This window comes from Dysidea avara, chromosome 3 (genome assembly GCF_963678975.1).
Source record: "Dysidea avara chromosome 3, odDysAvar1.4, whole genome shotgun sequence".
Classification (NCBI taxonomy): Eukaryota; Metazoa; Porifera; class Demospongiae; order Dictyoceratida; family Dysideidae; genus Dysidea; species Dysidea avara.
In genome coordinates this window covers 15,893,511-15,914,342 of record NC_089274.1, presented here as the reverse complement: position 1 = coordinate 15,914,342, position 20,832 = coordinate 15,893,511, and the positions used below count along the sequence as shown (strand labels likewise).

At 38.3% G+C, this 20,832-nt stretch overlaps 1 protein-coding gene across 1 annotated transcript; it reads right to left on the bottom strand.

Moving 5' to 3' along the window:
- Window positions 1-1,905: 1,905 nt before the first annotated feature.
- LOC136251781 (uncharacterized) lies at window positions 1,906-19,748 on the bottom strand. The gene is made up of 12 exons (XM_066044193.1): window positions 19,591-19,748; window positions 5,827-5,873; window positions 5,333-5,384; window positions 5,218-5,279; window positions 3,621-3,762; window positions 3,490-3,568; window positions 3,371-3,438; window positions 3,297-3,317; window positions 3,185-3,228; window positions 2,949-3,042; window positions 2,810-2,893; window positions 1,906-2,118 (listed from the first exon to the last, which is right to left on the bottom strand). The coding sequence occupies exons 4-12, from the start codon at window positions 5,262-5,264 to the stop codon at window positions 2,002-2,004; spliced, it is 696 nt and encodes a 231-aa protein (XP_065900265.1). The 5' UTR covers window positions 5,265-5,279; window positions 5,333-5,384; window positions 5,827-5,873; window positions 19,591-19,748; the 3' UTR covers window positions 1,906-2,001.
- Window positions 19,749-20,832: the final 1,084 nt, after the last annotated feature.

Below are 20,832 nucleotides of genomic sequence, written 5' to 3'. Positions count from 1 at the left end.
TGTAAAACATATCTTGGCAACACTACATGTCAGAGGATGTCCATGTCTCTAGCAACATGTTCCAGCTGGCCAATGGCATTCCAAGGTGCTGGAGCAGTATATAAATGTCAGACATCTCTTCCATGAAAACTGAACAAGGCTGTGTGCAAATATGTGATGTATCGGCATGGCTATTTATTCATGGTTAAATGGAGAATGAGCATATGTGTGCGTATACGTGTGTGTGTGTGTGTGTGTGTGTGTGTGTGTGTGTGTGTGTGTGCGTGCATGTGCATGCGTGTGAAGGTCCAGGTGGGACCACGGGTACCCACACCTTCACCTGTGAGATATGGTACAGCCTCACTATAGTCCTACCCCAGGAGGATTTGCCTGTGCTGATTGATAGCACCCGAGTAGTGCACAGGTGGCCCAGTGCAGGTTCACTGGGCAGTAACTGAAGGTTTTGCTTTTGCTTTGTGTGTGTGTGTCTGTGTGTGTGGGGGGGGGGGGGGGGTGTGTGAAGCAGAGGGAGACGTGCACCTTAGAGTCATTTCACCATCACTGTTTGAGAACTTTATCATTAACCATCACTGTTTGAGGACTTTATTACGAGCTTTACAGATTTCCAGCATATTATGTAGTAGTGAATAAGTGAGGAGTAGAGTTGGTTTGCCTGTACCTTGACAGATATGATTTCCTGTAGAAGATTGTGTTGGTTGAGTCACATTGCTAGGATGACATCTCCAAGCAGTTGCTGTTTGGTCAATGTCGTACTCCACATAGGGAAAAGTTTCACTGGCTAGGTGTGAATGGAAATATTTCATAGCGATGAGGCATGCTGGCACAAGAAAGAAAGGAGTGGCACAGGGTGTGTGAAAGAGGCTCATCTGTAAGTAGTAAAACACAAGAAGGTAGATTCAACAGTAGATCCTCCAGACACAGTTGTAACATGCATTGTCAGGTCATGATGTGCAACAAGTGTGATTGCTCTGTCTGCCTGTTCCCAAAGTCAATGAATGTTTTGAAGGCCCCAGGATGTGGCAAGATGCAAATGCTCTACAAACCAGAAGGCTGTGATGATTTATCAACTCAGTCGGCCTGTTAATTGAAAGGTTCCTGTTTCGATGTTTGGTTATGCTAATTTGGTGTCATTGTTGTTTCCTTGAACATCAAACTTTACTCACATTGCTCCAGTCTACCCAACTGTTTAAATAGCCTGGTGTCAAGCCCACCCAGCTGTAACATCAATGGGTACCTGGTATTAACTGGGGAAGTGAATGCCAACTGTCCATGTCTCACAGAGCCTGTGGGACATGGACACATGGTACAGCCTCCTGTGGGTTACTAGTCCTACCCCAGGAGGATTTTCCTGTGCTAACTCCTAGCACCTGAGTAGCGCACAGGGGTAGTTCACTGGGTAGGCATGACCCCCCTAGTACGGCAGCTGAAGGCTTTTGCTTTGTGTGTGTGTGTGTATGTATGTGTTGTCTGAGAATCTTCTGGAAACAGGGGTATGCAGCCTTGTTAGTTTTAAAGCTACTAGAATATTGCAGTTGTAAATAGAGGCATTTCAACCCAAACATCACATTTGTAGCTGGAATTGAATGACTTACGTAACCATGAATTGCATTTGGAATGCAAATAACTGTGATTATAATGGATCACTGCATGAAAAGCATTCTTAATTGGTATGAAGAAATGTTTGGCACAATAGTCAACAAGGTCAACAAGATCAGGCAGAGGTCAACAAGATCATATCACACTGATCTTCTTTTACAAGCAGCATTTTGTAGTTGACTATTCTTAGCCCTTTTTCTTGCTATTTCAAAACTGCCTCTGCATGCTTGTTCTCCGTGCAGCTAGATGCAATGTAACATGTATAATATGCATTCTCGCTAGCTAGCAGGAGGAATATATTCTCTTGCCATTTCATAATGCATATAAATAATTATATAGAATATTTACACTCTGTTAAAGTCAAAATGGTTACATAAATGTGCAGTAACTAGCTACATATGTTGATCATAAGTGACTTCTTAGTAAAGATGATTGCTGATACTGTGATCTCGTCACTGCTTTTTTAAATGATTCTCCCACATCATTCCATGTACACAAAGCAATGGTGATTAATGAATGACCCTGTAATATCATGTTATACAGTAACCCCTTGTCATATATGTATATATATATACTATCAGTATGAAACGTTCTATTAGAGCTTCATGCACTTTAGACATGCAGTGATCATCTTTTGTGGCTATCTTGAGTATATATAGCTTTTCGCTGGTCCACCATGCCCCCAATGAGAGTAAAATCATGCATAATACCAATCTGCACTAACTTTTGAAAAAAGGGTAGCAAAGTTGTATGGAATGCCTATCTAGCTACCTCATCAAAAAGTAATTGATCATGATGCATGAGTGTATAGTTATGATGACAGTAATAGCACAATAATTTTAGAAGTTACAAACTGCACTCTGAGTGCACAAAATTTTTGAACTGTGTGACTGCTGGTATGTTTATAGGTAAATATTGGGGGGCATACACATTTGCATGAATAAAACAAGTGTGTGATGCATTAAAGACCACATGTGAATATTTTAATGCATGCATGAATGCGTGCATGCGTAGTATGTGCATGAGTGTAGTATGTGTGCATATATGGTATGTGTGCATATATGGTATGTGTGCATATATGGTATGCAATTTTTTGTCTATGTGCATATGCATGGACCTTTGTGCTCTAAACAATCACTACTAAACATTATAACATAATTATATGTACCTTAATTATAAATGTATTGTATCTATAGTGTACGTTAGTTATTACCTTAGTCCATCCCGGGTTCTGGCTGCAGTAAAATTTTATGTGTGGATTGGCCATATGTTTATGAGAAATATCAGCAATGTTATCCTTTAAAATGTTACACTCTGCATGACTTAGCACCAACAATAAATACATTGCTTACTTGAACTTTTGTATGTTGACGTTTGACAACAAATGTCTCCTCACAAAACTTTGCTGTTTCTGTTTCATATCTTTTCCCATACTTTATTATAATTCTATAATACCACTTTGGTAAGTACATAATCATAAACATTGGCATAACAGCACACATACAGGATAGATCAGTGTAAGTATTTTTATTTTAAATTTTAACCAAACTATTCTGCAAGTGCCATCACAGATTATATGCATTCTTACTTTCTTTCCCAATCCGGAGTTACTTTGTTATACCTTGGATATGCCTGTGTATGGACATTATAAGAAAATACAAACACAATGGGTTAGCAACTTATAGCTTACAAATACGTACCCTATCTTGTCTCATTGCACCCTACAATTGTACATAATACATTTAATATTACATACAATAATATATACTCTAACCAAGTAACTTTTGTAGGTGAAGCACTTTGCCACATTGTATAGTGGAATATCAGGATGAAGCAGCAACTCTGCATGTACTTGCATGTAATACAACTAACCACACAACATCATAAGTTTACCTCTAAGGGAAGCATATGCTGTTACTACTGGAAAGAATATACCACTTTGATACTCCTCATCTACAAATGCTAGTCCAATCTAAACCAACACATAAACAATATCAGTTATACATGTATGTATACAACAATACCCTCAGCAAATTATATTGTTTTCCATCAACCACATCAATTTCTGCTCCAAACACAGTCATTGCTACAATAGCTTTGTCCCTTCTTCTACGTCCCAACACAAGATCATCATAAGTGAGTAGTGTTTTCTGAAAATCTGCTGGTCTATGAAGTTTAATAGAAAAGTTTAGAATTCAATGACATGTCAATTTGAAAATTCCCAGCACATAATATTTAGAGCGTTATATTATCAAGAAGCAAAAATACTAGCTTTCTAGTTCTGGTTTCACCTAGCTCTTTTGATGTGGATAAATGAATGATTTTAAAAAAAGTCCATATATAGTCAGACTGGTAGATCATTACTGTAATATATTCCTTCATAATTACATTAAGTAGTTGCAATTATCATTATTATGCATTGGCAGTTGGTGTTCTGTATATTGTTGTTGTACTTCTCATAGGCTGTGCAGAACACTGTTAGTGTGACTTTAAAATGTCAAGCAACTGAATTGCTGAAGGTTTAGCTATAAATATAATTATGCTTTATGTCCTCTTTGATGATTTAAAATCATTGTATACAGGAGAATAGCCAAGCAGCAGGCTCTGGGGGCACAGACTTAGGTATCTGATTATTGCTCTCAGAGTCATTGTATAGAGCAGTCTTTTTCATGCACAAATTAGTACATAAATGTGATAGCGACGTAGTTATTTTGTGAGAAACAGCTAGCTAGTGGAGCTACACATGCAGACATACAAAAGTGGAATGACTAACTATATAAGCTACAATTAAATGTTTCAAGTGTTTATCTTTTATACCCATTACCCAAGTGATACAAATACAGTATGTCAATCCCTATGACTATACAACTATATACAAACTAGCAGTATAACTTCACACTCAGTTTGGCATTGCCTTTACATTTAATGTTATATTGTCTGGTCTCTTTAATCATTTCTTCTGAATGTTCTTTTAGAACAGGACTGGAGCCCAGTAATTTTGAGTGGCCAGGCCATCCATGGACTGCAATTCATGGAAGTCATAGCCATGCATACTAATTTTTGTTGATTTGATGTGATATTGTCAGAGATTATTTCTTTCATGTGATACTTTCAACTGCATGTGCTAAGCATGTCAAGCTAGGAGGTCTGGGGGCAGGAAATTTTTGAAAGTACATGCTTTGAAATGACATGTGGAGGCTATTTTATGATTGTAACTGCTAATACATGATAACATGATCAATTAGCTCAATGCAATGCCATGCAGATGACTAAATGGAACTTTTGAAAAGTAATTTAAAGACAATTAACATGATTTAGACCAAGCAGTGTGATGAGAACAGTGACTATAATCTATACTGAATGCTCTATTATTATAGAGTATCACGATGACTGTTCTATTATAGAAAAGGAGTTGTTTTAAGCCAAGAAATAGCATTTTTGAAATGAATGCAGTATTGAAGAATGATTAAACAAGGTCAGTAACTCGTGAATCCATTTAACTGCCGCAGGTTGCTGCCACATATGGGCACATGATCAAGCCCATAGTAGTTGCCCTCAACCAGTCAAACATGGTATACATGATAAACTGTATAAGTACAACAAGATAATTGATCAACTTACGATAATTCAGTCTTCAAAAACTTTCCTGTCAAATGCTTACAATACATTTCATCGATCAGTTCCTTAAAATAACATTAGCAGATGTTGTCACAACAAAACAAGTCAATAAACTAACCTGGTCAACTGATTGTGTTTGTAGGATGATTATATCATAATCAGTGGATTTGCTGTGTATAGAGATATGAGATGCACTTTGACAATTATACAAATAATGTTAGCTCATATAGCTTAAAGGCAGTCAGGAGGCATTACTTGATTATTATTTATTATTATCAAGTCTACCAGTTGGGCACTGGAGGGTTTGCACAGAAGGCAGAGCCTGTACGAGGTGATAATAACTCTTTAAACATTAATTAATAAGCACTACCTACTCATTGTGCTTGCAGATACCAATAAACTCTTCTTTGCATGAACATATTGGTGACTTGGATAACCTATTGTCTACCAACAAATAATATGTGCACAACTATAATACTTTCTGAGGTAAACAACTAACTACCTGGAAACAGTCATGCATTCATGCACACTACTTGTGTGATGTTCTATCATAAAGTGAAGCATACATTTCAGCAGCATTGATATAGCCAAGCACATTATCATTTAGCTAACCTGAAGTCATTGATCAGTTTTGAACACGTGCAGGTATCTGCTGAATTCTATATAATGAACAAACAGCTCACCATTACATATTTGAATTTTCATATAGTATGATATACCTTTTAAGGTAGAGACAATCATGAAGCACACAATAATAGTTTATAGTAAACATTTTATTAGGCACATAGGCGGTGGAGACGGGGGGGGGCAGGGGGGCCATGGCTCCCCCACTTTTTATAATATGGGACACTGTTTGCAAGAGAAGATCGAGATACTCTAATAGAACAGTCAGGATCCGGATACTCTAATAAAGCAGTCACAGTATTCAGAGAAGCAGTATAGCAAGTTACTTAGCTATGTATGTGTAATTATAAATAAGGAGATATAATTGGTGGAGAGCAGCTATTGTTAGCAGGCTGTGACCCCTTTTTTTTTTTTGGTCTTCAACTTACAGCTGGCCTGGCCCCCTCACTCTGGCCTGCTCCGCCACCCCTGATTAGACATATAGTATTTACATAGCTATGCACCGATCATTGTGCTACCTCTCACTGACTTTTTTATTATGGATTATCATTAGCACTAGAGCTGGGCGATATACTGGTATTGTTAGTAATCTGAGTCATACTGGTTTTGATACCGCCTGCTTTTTTAAAATACCGCCATACCGTCTGGGAATTATGACCTCCGTGTGGGCTTGTTTCATCCCCATATTTAGAGGGTAACCAGACATGTGACAATGTAGGAAGGTGGTGATGTAGCCAGCTAACCAAACCATGTAAACAAATTTGTTTGTGGTAATTTGTACCTGAGGCTTGCTGAGCTACCATGGGTATTTGGTGCTTTTGTTGAGGTAAATGGCTGTTACTTTAATACCAATGGCTTTACATTAATACCATGATATTTAGTAATACCGTGATATTTAGTAATACCATGATATTTAGTAATACTGTGATACATTTTATGGAAGGTATACTGTTTGCTATTTTCAATTCCGCCTAGCACGAATTAGCACTTTAATTGGAATTTTATCACAGCATACAAGGACTGTGAAACCATCCTGTATGTTTCTCTTTATACATTTAGAACCATTACTGGGATCCATAGATGTAGCAACCGGGGGCAAGGAGGCTGGAGCTCCCCTTATTGATTTTCCGATTTTAGTCAAAAAGATCAAGATACTTTAATAGAACAGTCAGTTTTATAATAGAACCATCAGTTCATAAAAGTACCCTCAGAAGTTTAGGTGGGGTTAGACTCCCCTAGAGAGATCATGCATTGTATGCTGAGTGTGTTTTACACACTGTTGTATCTAGCATACAACTAGTGTTGCACCGATAATCAGATCGATTATCCGAAAAACCATATATTGGCTGTGTTTTTTGTATATCAGTATCAGATCGGCACCACAATGAAAAAAGCAGAGATACAGATATATGTATGTATATGCTCATGTGCACCAAATGATGTTTACAAATGCATTGAGTTCTACATTACAACTTTGTTATTACTGCTGCAGTGCACTGTCAGTTGTTGTCATAGCTATAAACAAGCTAAATCGGTCCTTCATAATCATAATCAAATTTCTAGTAAAGATTGTTACAAAATAGACATGCTGTACTATATCGGATTGGCTACATTTATCAGAATATCAGCAAAATCTCATATCGGTGCCACACTATTTACAACCACCTTAAAACTATCTTGCTATGCCTATGATTGCTTCAGACTTTGATAGTAGGCCTCTACTGTGTGATCAATTGATGAACATGATATATGCAATTAAATGGATCTATAAGAAATACTCCATATGTGACCAGATTTTACAAAACTGATCCAAATCGCACATCAGGCAAAATCAAACTAACACCTCCAGTGGATGGCTACACTATTGTACTAGTAGTTTTGACACTCAGTACCACTCAAACTACTCGAGGCTGGTTTCAACAGAGATCTTTTCTGGGTGGTGTGTAGAGCTTGAGTGGCAGTTTTAAGCCTTGTGAAGGACCTGGCTTGGCAAGAACCAGTGGTTTACTGGTGGACAGCCTGATAATGTTGGCCAGACGTTTTTCTGTGGATTTTGCTACATATCAGCCACTAAGGAGCCAGCACAGCCCTGTAATCTCGTCTCTGGACTCCATGCAATCGTGGTCTGCCTCCATTTTGAGGTCTAGCCCTTGCCCACCCCACCACCCCCCACCCCACCACCCCCCACCCACCCATCCCCAACCGCCCATCCCCAACCCTCCACCCCGCCATCCCCCACCCTTCACCCCTTAGTGAGCACTCGTGATACTACTTTGCTCGTCCAACTGCTCAGATTTTCTATCTTATTTGGTGGGAAACTCTACAAGCAGCTACAAGTACTGGAAGTGGCCTGAAAGGTAATAGATCGATGCATCTTTTGTGTAAATTTCATACGCGTGCTTGCTATCCTTGGAGAGTTATGCTGGCTTGAATTCTTTAAAACCGTTTATCTCGAAACTTCTAATGTGCGATTTGGATCGTTTTTCCAAAATCCAGTCACATATGTATATAGCATATGTATATATATACTTGCATTTGAGACAAGCCATAACTACCTTTACATGTTCAGCATAACAATGTGGATGTGGATCTATACTGGATGACATAAGGAACATTTTCTCATTAGCGCTTTGTATTTGGCAACCAATAACTTAATCTGCTGCTGCTTTAAGGAAGGTGATGATAATTGGTTGGATGCACACCTGTAGTGGTATTATACAAGTAGGGCTGCTATATGGAACAGGAGTGCAGTAGGCAGCAGCAGTGGTGGTGGTAGTGACAGCAGCACCAGAAGCTACCTAATATCTTTCACTATGACAAGGTCATTACTGAACTCAATGCACACTGTTCCTTTAAAAAATGCCTGTACCTATAGAACTAAACAACAGTACCTAAGGACAAAGAATAAAATAAGAAAGGTGTTTATGCAGTGATTGCAGTGATTTCAGTGATTGCGGTGATCAGGGGCGGATCTAGGGGGTGGACTTTGAAGCCCCCCCTTCACTTTTAGGCGTTACTTGATCAATATGCTGAGGATTATTATGAAATTTTGTCTTAGCATAATTATATGATCACTAATAAGTCATCCCTCCCTCAGTGCTGAGTCAAAGGAAACTGCAACATGACCCTTGATAGGATGACTAGTGAAGGAATGAGAATCCCTTATTCACATGTATAGCAGAGTGCTACAAAGAAGACTACTGCCAATTCATCACTTTATAATAGGTTGTCTTCAACTTGCAAGGTAGGAGGAAGGGGTAGTGGAGGTACCAATACCTCCTCAACATAAGAAGTTTAATGTTTCATGTCCAATCTCACAAACCCTCTCCTTGTCTTCACTTTGTATTCTCGTATTGATGGTAGAGTTGGAACCAATACATGGGAGATGTATAGGGGTTAGATATTAATACATTATCAAAATCTTCCCATGCAGAAACCAAAAATCTTTGATGTCTAAGTGAGCATCAACATCATGTAAAGAGAGTAACTCTCCACTCAAACATTGAAGTGGAAGTTGAGAACATACGAGGAGGTTTGGCTCAAAAATGGAAATTTGAGGTCAGCTGCGGGTGATTTGTTCAATTAAGATCAAAGCAATTTAGCAGCTGCAAATATTTTAACTTGCTATATTTTTCATCGATTAAAGGCTTTACTGTTGCTGTTTTTTTCATTTTTTGTAGACACTTCTGCTTAAATGAATCATCACAGACTGCATATAGTGTATTTATGGCAGGTGTTGTGGAGCACTGGAATTTTAGTACACGTACACAGAGAATTTCTTTAATAAAATCTTTTAAAGCTCTGTATTAATTCTGAGGAGTGATTAATAGTTAAAGCTTTGCTGTACTTTACTAGTCAGACCTAGCCACAGCATTAATCTCACTCAGAATCACACACATATTATTAACCTCCAACTTTGACATCATTTTGACGAGTGATAGTTTATGTTATAAGTATGACTTGTTGGAATTACTCAAGAGTAGGCAAAAGGAATCTAGCAAGATAATCCAAACATGTCACAAAATATGAATGAATCTGTTAGAATTGTCAAAATGTTCCATTGGAAGTGATACTTGTGTTCCTGTACTGTTGAAATGATAAGCGGATTTTTTATGTACTGAACTTCATTTGGCATCATCCTGTTAGCCAAGAGTTTCTCTTTCTCATGGTACTTGCAAATCTGAAATTCATATTTTGAGTGAAAAGATATGTGATTATAAAGTGTCAATACAATAGAAGCTATTCAGTGATCAAATCAGTACAGCTGGAGTGAAAACTTAGGAAATCTCCACAAACTTCTCTATATGTATGTAATATCAGGGTATAGGTACAGTATTGAAGGCCCACTAGCTCATAATTTTGTGGAATTAGTGAAGGAAGGAGAGGGATACTTGAGCAACTTCAAAACATTTTCACTAAGTACAAAAGGGTATAAATTAAATGATGCATACAATGTTCTCTTGGCTGTCACTATCAAGTACTATGTCTGAGCAGCAGCATTCTGTACATCTTTGAGATTTGTCAACTATATATATAGCTATACTGCAATATTAGTGACTTATGATGCCACAATAAACACATGCTATATAGAGTGTGGATAAATTGGTACAGTAGTTGCTATAAACTTTGGTCACTCATGACTATGGTTGATGTACATAATTTTTTGAGTCGAAATGTATGTTCTGGCAGATAAAAGTTTGTGGTTTTTGTGGTATGACCCTGATGCACAAAAATTAATCCACATAAAATTCTCGAGCAATAGTCAATAACGCATCTTCAAATTCCTTGTAATCCTGTTAAACACATTAATGTGTGACATGATGATGGTGCCAGCTTATAGACCATGTGATGGCTTTCTTCAAATATCTTTTCTACCTCTGATCCTAGCAGTATCATGAACCACGATAGTGGGTTCATAATAAGGATCACCCATGTTTTTATTTGCAAAAATCCTAATAGAATGCACACTTAAAAACCACCTTCAATAGCATCCTTCAACCCTCTAGTGGTTCTTTACACTAGAAAGTATCAAGTGAAAAGGAAATCATACATGTATTTCAGGCAAAACTGAAATTTGCCCATTTGTTATAGTGAAGTTTACAAGGAGAATCCTGGGATAAAAAGTAGCAAGGTTTACTGAATAGATCATTGTGCATGTCCATGACCTATTTTTGATTTCGTTTTCAGATGGAATCAGCCTAAACTGGGCTGTTTCTTAATCACTTAATGTCTGGTGACCGCTTATGAACAGGCACTGGTTTTAAAGAGGTGAGTTGGATGTAGACGTCAGATGAGCCCACATTTAGCACACATTCAATCCACTTTTGAGTCTGTTCACCAAATAGAGGTGTTTATTTGGCAAACAACTTTCATGATAAAACTTTTCATGTAAAAATATTTTCGTGAATGACTGCTCTAATAGAGTATCAATCTTTTGCAAAATTTTCATGTAAAAAAGGTTTTGAATAATTTTTGAATACGAAAATAAAATTATAGCACTTAGTGTATTTCCTAAAACTTTTACTTTGCAAACCCAGAGTGACTGTATTCTTTTGTATGCATCATATGTAAGAAACAGAAAGTAGGGAGTTCTGTTAAGCAAGTTTGATAGCTATAGGTCACCACTTAAGTTGGTGATGGTTTAATTTGGAAGGTTGAAGTGCAAAGAGGTGGTGTTTCTAACTACTACATGTGGAATAAAGTCACATTTTGCCTCCTTTACAGCATTTGATGTCACTGACCCTTGGCCAAGGGGTCACAACTCACTGAGAAGGTGGGAAGTAGTAGGCCAGTCAACTTTATTTATCAAACATACTGCTATGTAGTTTAGTTTATGAGGGCACAAAGCAGCTGCTGAAGCAGGCCAACCCTAATGCATATGCTCTATGGCAATGCCCATAGTTGGTACTCAGGCCTTTCAGTGTGGACAGCTCACGGACTGGAGACACTGATTACTCTTCTCCAATCCCCATGTTAGTGTTAGCTTACCATGTTTTAATTGTAGTTCTTATACTAATTAATCATATATTCTCCGTGTTACAGCAGCAGGGCCAGCCTTAGAGATTTGGGGCCCTAGGCAAAGTAAACTGGGTGGGTCCCCCAGAGGAAGTGGTACTTAACCACTTTCCTACACAAAAACGTTTAAACCATATAGGGCTATATGCATAATATACATTTATATATTGTTGTGTCAAGAATATCCTACTAGCTAAGCATGGGCTGTTGTGATACTAGCTATAGCTGTCATCTACATGTATGCCGACCAACATCACAATCCACTCAGTAATAATAATAATCATTATTATAATTGGGTAGGCAAGCTGGCGGTAGGCTTGCATCATGCCGGCATAACTTTTGGCATAAGCTGTTTCTGCAGTGTATTCTATATCCAACTAACTACACTAAATGTGATTGTGTAACTTATAATTATACGCTATTGTACTATTATCAATCTTTGCAGAGTCTTGCCACTACTTCAAGCAGTTATCAAACCACAACCTGCACACACTGTGACATGGAGCCCATCTGGTTATGCCAGATCTTATGATCGCTCCGTCCAGCACCCTCTGCTTACACCATTAATGGAATCCATCCAACAGATCTACGTCTTTGGGTCAACAGAAAGCCCAAACAAAGTAGCCAACACGGTCACCATAGACTCCACTCTAGCACAAAGTATCTGTGATTATTTCAGTTTGCCACTGTGTGCCCTAGAAAATTAGTGTGTGCATTCAACTCACATGTGTACAAAGTGACTACTAACACCCATCAGCAATTGAAAGTGAACAACCTCACTGCTACTCAAGACCTGACTTCCATTCTGCGATTTGAATCAACACAATTACGTGGTTTCTTGCATTGTAGTGGAAAGCTAATGACCTTTGATGAATTCCTAATGTATATGGCTGCATCCTAGTGCACAGTGCAATGAATATCCTGTGCAACCGCTAATGCATTCCAGTATAATTGTTGCTACATTTCCTTCCCTTCGGTCATTGCAAGCAGAGCAAGTTAATCTCAGAGTTGGGGAAGTTACCTTTTCAAAGTAATATATTACATATTACATAATACTTTCTACACAATGTAATATATTACAGTTACATATTACTTAAAATAAAATGTAACTTAATAATATTACATATTAAGTTACTTGTGAAATGTAACTTAATTATTATTAACTGAAGTAACTTCACATACTTTAATATTATGAATTAAATTAACACTTCAGCATATATGCATGCAAACCACATGTTTTCACACAGACGGTGGACATTAATAGCGATGGTCTATGTGGTCACGTGGTACGCATCAGTCCAATGGACAGGGCAGCATCCTTTAATATTGGTGAAAGGTTAATGGATTGAGGTAATGGATCACTGAGTAGTTTAATGGATAGTAAATAGCAGTATAAAAGCCATTTGTAACGCCGGCATTACTGGCTCATTGTTGCTCATAGCAAGTTATTACTCGATCGTTACATCGCTGATCGCTACTCGTTACCTTGCTCGTTACGTAATATTATTACTTTGTTCGTTACTAGTAACGAGTTAATTTCTAAAAGTAACTTAAGTTATATTACATGCATTTCACAATGTAACGCGTTATATTACTTCAACTCGCAAATTGTAATATATATTACATAACGCGTTATATTATGTAACGCGTTACCCCATCTCTGGTTAATCTTCACCGCCTGATCTCAGAAGTATCTGACAAGTTACAAACCCTCTCAGACCAAATTACCACTCTTAACAGCCAAGTTGATGCTGTGTCAAAGTTAATTGGAGTTACTGACAGTTGCAAAAGTACCCAAATGGCAACACAACCTAAAGCATCAGATCCTACAGAGGCTATCAATGAATACATGGATAGACAAAGGCAAAAGTGCAACTTGATAGTCAGAAATATGCCTGAATCATCCAAGCAGGCAAAACCTGAGCAAATTGAAGACAACACTGTTTGTCATGAAAAAGCTCAAATCAAGAGATTAGGGAAGTGTGCTCAAGACCAAACACGTTTGATCTTGATCACAGTCAATGACAAGGAGATTAAAAAGCAAATTTTGCATAATGCTGCAAAACTAAGGCACGTCTCCACATGGAAAGATGTATTTATATGTCCTGATCTTACATTTAATGAGTGACAGGTTAACAAGATCCTTCGTGATGAACTTAAAAAGAGAAGAAACTAAGGTGAACCCAATCTAATTATTAGGAATGGCAAAATAATCCAAAGACAGAGGAGCAGTGCTCCTCAATCATGACTAAATTTAGAATGTAATACCCTTGCACGCAATGATCCTCAAAGAGCACAAGTGATTTCAAATAGCAAGCTAAAAGTAATCTCTTTAAATTTTCAAAGTATTAGAAGCCAAGAAAAAAGAGCTAGTTTAGAAGGTTTAGTATATGAACACTCACCGGATGTTATCGTTGGTTGTGAATCTCATTTAGACTCCACATATATGTCATCTGAAGTATTCCCTTCAGGTTATGCAGTGATTCGCAAAGACTGTTCACTTGGTCGTGGTGGAGTATTTCTCTGCTTCTGTGAAACCCTCCCAGTTGTTGAACAACCCTTACTTCTTTCAGACGCTGAAGCTGTGTAACACTTCCTAGGGTGAGCCCATTTTATATTTGTTCTTTTTATCGACCACCCAACATTGACACTACTCCGCTGACACAACTTCAAATGATTCTGCATGGTTTTCAACTCAACCATTCACCTCCAAGCATTATTATAGCTGGTGACTTTAACCTTCCCAGTATTATGTGGTCAGATACTGGAGCTTCAATAATGCCCTCACCTGCACATGGAAGAGAACTGAATAGTTTGTTTTTGAACTTGTAGATGGTTATGGTTTAGAGCAGTTAGTTTATCAGCCAACCAGACAAGGTAACATCCTAGATTTAAGTCTTACTTCACATCCAGATATGATAACTAATGTAGATGTTGTGCCTGAAATTTCTGACCATGAAGTAATTCTTTTTGACATCAATATACAATCCAGCCTTCCACCCGACAAGATGGCTCATTTCGTGTACTTATATCATAAGGGAGACCTTAACAGTGTCAAGCAGGACATGTGTGCCTTTAAAGACTCTTTTATGAACAGTAATCCAGAATGTAATTATGTAGACACCAATTGGAATTCTTTTAAAGAGGCACTCATCAACAGTGTCTCCTGCCATATACCTAGAAAGAAAATCAAAGCATGCAAGGACCTACCATGGATAACTCATGACATTAAGAAAGCCATGAAAAATTGAAGGAAGTTGTATGACCACGCTAAGCAATGTAATAGCAAAGGAAGCTGGAGTGCTTATTGTAAGATTCGTAATAAAGTAAACAAAATGGTTCAATCAGCTCATGAACAGTACTGTACTAGAATCCTGGATACCAACGTCAGTTTTGGAAATACGTCAAAGCAATGAAGAAAAGTACTTCTTCTATACCATCACTTACAGTCGATGAGCGTACAGTAATTAATGCTAAGGATAAAGCTACAGCACTTAATGACCAGTTTCAATCCGTTTTTACTGTTGAAGACCTCACTAATATGCCTGAGATACGTACTGACAATTTCCACACAATGCAACCTATTCAAATTTCTGAATCAGGGATCCAGTCACTTCTGCAAACCTTGGCACCAGGCCCTGATGGAATCCATCCCCTTGTACTGTTCCTATGAGCTTGCACCTATTTTGAAAGTGCAATCACTGAATACTGGTAATATTCCCTCAGACTGGCTATTAGTTAATGTAACTCCAGTGTATAAGAAGGGTAGTAAGGATATTCCTGTTAATTATCGTCCCATATCTTTAACATCTGTTTGTTCAAAGGTGATGGAACACATCATCTACCACTCCATAATGAGTCATTTAAATAGAAACGATGTGCTCTCTGGTAACTAATACGGCTTTAGAGCTGGTTACTCTTGCTCCACTCATCTCACTTATAGAAAACCTTAACTTTCATATGGATCACAATGTTCAAATTGATTGATATCATATTGCTGGACTTTTCTAAAGCATTCGACACAGTACTGCATTGTTGCCTGTTAAAGAAACTGAAGTTTTACCATATTGAAAGTCAAATTATCCACTGGATTGAAAAATGGCTCACAGAACATAAACAACAAGTTTTACTGGATGGAGAATCATCCGATTATGTCCCTGTGTCATCTGGAGTACCTCAGGGTACAATGTTGGGTTCACTGATGTTCTTGATTTATATCAGGGCCGGCCTTGGCATTCTGGAGGACCTAGGCAAAACCAAGTTAGAGGCCCCCACTAACAGTCAAAGTATTTCCCATTTGTAGGGCCTTTATATGCATTTATAAGCTTGTTATGCAAAACAGCATGGACTGCACGGCTTTATGTAGCTACGCTAGCTATACATGTATGTACGGCTGCTGTTTTTGCAGCTTTATTTCTATCCTAGAAGTGTTTGTGCAACTTATTATAATATACAGATATCTTTCCAGCTCTATAGCACTGCATGGCAATCTTCCAGCTCTTCAGCTAGTTGATCTTGAGACCTTTGCACTCGTCTTTGCGATTGAAGAATTAGTGCCTCACCCGCTCAATCATCTTTATTATGAACAATAGTTTACTGTAATCATAGTGCCAATTTCCGTCCAGTGTAGCTACTACAGAGCCTCTTGGTTGCACCAAATCAGAGGCATGAAATGAAGGATGCGCCAAAGCAGCGGAGTCAAGGAGTGGCAAATGGTGAACACAGCCAAACTACAACAAACCACGGCTGATATAGTGTACACCTTTTCCTAAGTAATGTACAAATGCATTGGTCGCAATACAAAAAAGCACTAAGAAATCCATGTCTCTCCTATGATCCAAACCGTCACAGCACTGTCTCTCCATACCAGTTTTTAAATACTCACTATCACATGCATCAGCTCTGCATGTGAGTAGAGCAAAAGAGAGTATTCCTGTGTGCTTTTGTTATGACAATGAAAGTGCTTGTTCTGTAATGATATAAGTTAATAGAAGGCTATTCATAGCCTGGGAATACCTAGAACTGTTCGCTAGTGTATGGCTGCATAAGGGAAATCAAGACACACGGTAGTGTGCCGTGCGGCCAAGAAAGCCAGCGACCATACCGTGATCAAGACACACGGTAGTGTGTCGTGTGGCCAAGAAAGCCAGCGACCACACCGTGAGTATATTTACAGGAAGAATCAAGACACACGGTAGTGTGTTGTGCAGCCAAGAAAGCCGGCGACCACACCGTGAGTATATTTACAGGAAGAAAGAAAACAGCTTTTTCACGCATGCATAGTTCCATGGCCCCTTCTCCAAAGCACACTATTTTTGCATTATAGCTGTCCCCCAGGTAGGGTGCTCCACACAGCAAATTTGATTAAATTCGCAACAGCCATTTTCGAGATATGGGCATCCAAAATTTCGTTTTAATTTCTTCGTTTTATTCTTCTTCTTATGCCATATGGGGGGAGCTACGGGGGCTTTGATTTATTTTCGCACACTTTGCAAAAATTGCTATAAAATGCAACCGTGTAACTCGATTGCCTCGATCTTTGGTACAAATGAAGAACGTGTAACGATGGATTCACGTACCAAGTTTGTTTTAAATCTGAGTAATATTCAAGGAGTTATGGACGTTTATTCATGTAAAAATAGATCAAACTTCTGTCACGGCTACAGGGTAAACCAAGTATAAAAATAACTTGAAAATTGGTGTGTAGATAGGCTGATCATCGTAGCAGTGCCTTTTGATAGTTTTAGTAGCAATAGAGTTACAGCGACAAAGTTATAAAGTAAAAACTAAGCAAGTGTAAAATCGCGGGATCGAGATACTCTAATAGAGCAGTCACCACGGGGTAAAAAAGGTGTGCAAAAAATGTCGAAAAAAACTTACCAGAGTTCGAACCAGGGACCTCCATACCTAACACCTGCATCCTTAACCACTGAACCACTGCTACCTTGACTGATCACCTCACTTAATTTCTGCTTTATAAATGAAATTTCTAGTTGAAATCTGCTTATAATCAAACGTTTGTAATTTCATAGATCTACCAATAGAAGTACTAGATTGTTCTAGAACATTCTGAGTATGTTCTTTTAGAAGTCCTCAAAAAAATGTGCACCCTATTAGAGTATTACAATAATATTATCAAATATTGAATTAAATCATGCAATAAAATACATTTATAAGTCTGTCTTCAATAATCATCATTGTATCTACATAGAAAAGAAGAAATGTGAGTAAAAACAAACCTCAAAGTCAGCCATAGGCTGGTTTTGGGGCCTTATAAAGTACAAAAAGGAGTGAAATCCACACAAAAACAGCCAAGCTGTGAAAAAATGGTGCAGCCTTAAAAAACCTGGGTGAAAAAGTTGTGAAATCAAAGGTGGCGGCCAAGAAATGACTGCAATGATGTTAATTCTAAAAAAAATTAATAATGGCTGTGTGCATTGTTAAAATTTATTAGCATTAACATCATTGCAGCCATTTCTTGGCTGCCACCTTTGATTTCACAACTTTTTCACCCAGGTTTTTTAAGGCTGCACCATTTTTTCACAGCTTGGCTGTTTTTGTGTGGATTATAATTAGCTGTATGAATAGCATTTTATTATGCAATCAGTAACCTTGAGGCCCCTTTTTTGGTGCTCGGAGGCCCCCTCAGCCCTAGGCAGGCTGCCTACTCTGCCTAAGGTTAAGGCTGGCTCTGATTTATATCAATGACGTTACAGAAAATATTTCATCTCAGTTAAGACTTTTTGCAGATGAATGTTTATTGTATTGTGCTATTAAAATCGAGCAAGATTCTATCCTACTCCAACAGGATTTAGATGCTCTGTCCCAATGGGCAGTCATTTGGTAGATGAGTTAGTAAATGCACTGTTATGAGATGTACAGAATCCTATGATTCCCTTCATGGATCCATTTTATCTCTAACACATAATCATTTATACCTTGGAGTTATGCTAGATGATCACCTCTCATGTTACTAACGTTGCTAACAAGGCTACAAGGATGTTGAACTTTCCTAAACGTCATTTTAGCAAGTGTTCATCACATGTCAAGGCATCTGCTTATCTGCTAATGGTTTGACCAGTAATGGAGTATGCAAGCGTTGTCTGGGACCCACACTATCAGACTCAGATATCAATTTTAGAAAAGGTTCAGAGGAGTGCAGCTAGATGGGTTCTATCTTGCCATGCTGGAACACCTCAACTGGTTACCCCTAGCGAAGGGAAGGAAGCAACAGAGGCTTAATTTGTTCTATCACGGAGAAATTGGCTTATCCTTACACCACCAGACACACTAGACTAGAGTTGCACCGATATGCATTTTTTCACATTTGCCGATACCGATTATTTGCCTATTCCTGTAACCGATATGCCGATATTTACCGATATTCTTCATTTCTTCAGAACAGAGGAGGAGGAGCAGAAAATCACCTAAAGTTTATGCGTATAAACTGCATTTGTAATGATAATGTAATCAATGTAATTAATTATGTGGGCGGCCGACTTTTACAATGTTTTACACAGTTTTGCTACTATCTCCTTTCATGGAAAAGGAAGCCAAGTAGTTATAAAACAGCTAATCAAACAGTGTTTTAGTGGGACTACAGACTCTTTGTGAAGAGTGATCAACTAATTGCGTGGGCGGCCGATAAATATACACAGCCTACTATAGCCTTGCAACCACATTTGTGCAAACAAACAAACTCAAATAGTTACAAAACAGTTACAACAAACCACTTACTGCTACATTCACCACCTTCTTTACTTTCACCTGTTCATTGTCGTCAACTTAACGATTGATTGTGGGTTTCGGTTAACCGGCAAGTTATTCCGCTTCGTAGCCGATACCGATACTTGTAAAATTAGCTAATATCGGTTGTTACCGATAATTCAACCGATTATCGGTGCAACTCTACACTAGACATCATTATCCGTTTTACTTGATTGTGCCACCAACAAACACCACCACTTACATTACAAGTTACTTTCCAAGAACCATCCGGGAATGGAATTCACTGCCACCGCAATTAATTGAACTGAACACTTTAGCTACATTTTCAGACTTGATTGTACAGCACTTATAATTTGTAATTGTTTGGGCTTAATCAGCTTTGCAGTCTGCCCTTTTCCCCCCAAATAATAATAATAATAGATTATCGGGTGATTCATAACGCGTACCTTGAGCGATGAGTTGTATATTATGATTCTATCTCCTTAAAAGTAAGAACTACATAGCTTTATATACTGAATTTGTTGTTTGAGAACTGGGACTTTAGTTTTAGAGCTTTGAGGGGCCCCTTAGCCCTGGGGCATAGCTGCCTACCCTTAAGGCCAGCCCTGTACAGCAGTTTGTTTTAGTCTACTGATAAACTAATAATATATAGTTACATAGCTAGCTACACACACACACAGACACGTACACACACACACACACACACCAAGCAAGGTAGCTAGCTAGCTAGACACGAAATGCCTCACTCACTTTCGGAAACGCGGATTCATCATCGTTTTTCTGGTTTTCTTTTCTGCAAGCAGTCTATAGGACACAGCAGCTCTATAAATTTTACTGGGCTCAAGCATGCAGCATGCCGGCTGAGTACATGCGTGGCCTAACAATAATATAGTTGTAGCTACCTGTTCAGCAGTATCTTCTTGCTGAATGACGCTCCGTGACATAGGCTTGCCAGTGATCATTCTCCTATATCTAATGAATTCAAATAAACTTTATTAACGAATACTGTCGACGACACTAATAGTTACACCACACCATACCTGAGATAATACCCGGGAGCAATGGTCACATAGCTACGTGTATATATAGCCATTTCTGTGCACCGGAAATCAATAAGCTAATTAATGTATAGCGTAGACTACGGAAATGCCAAAGTCCCGACTGCTGTGAATTTTAATTCAAACGGAACTCAGTGGTAGCTATAGACTGATCTACAGTATTAAAATTAGCTAGCTATTACATTGTGGTCAC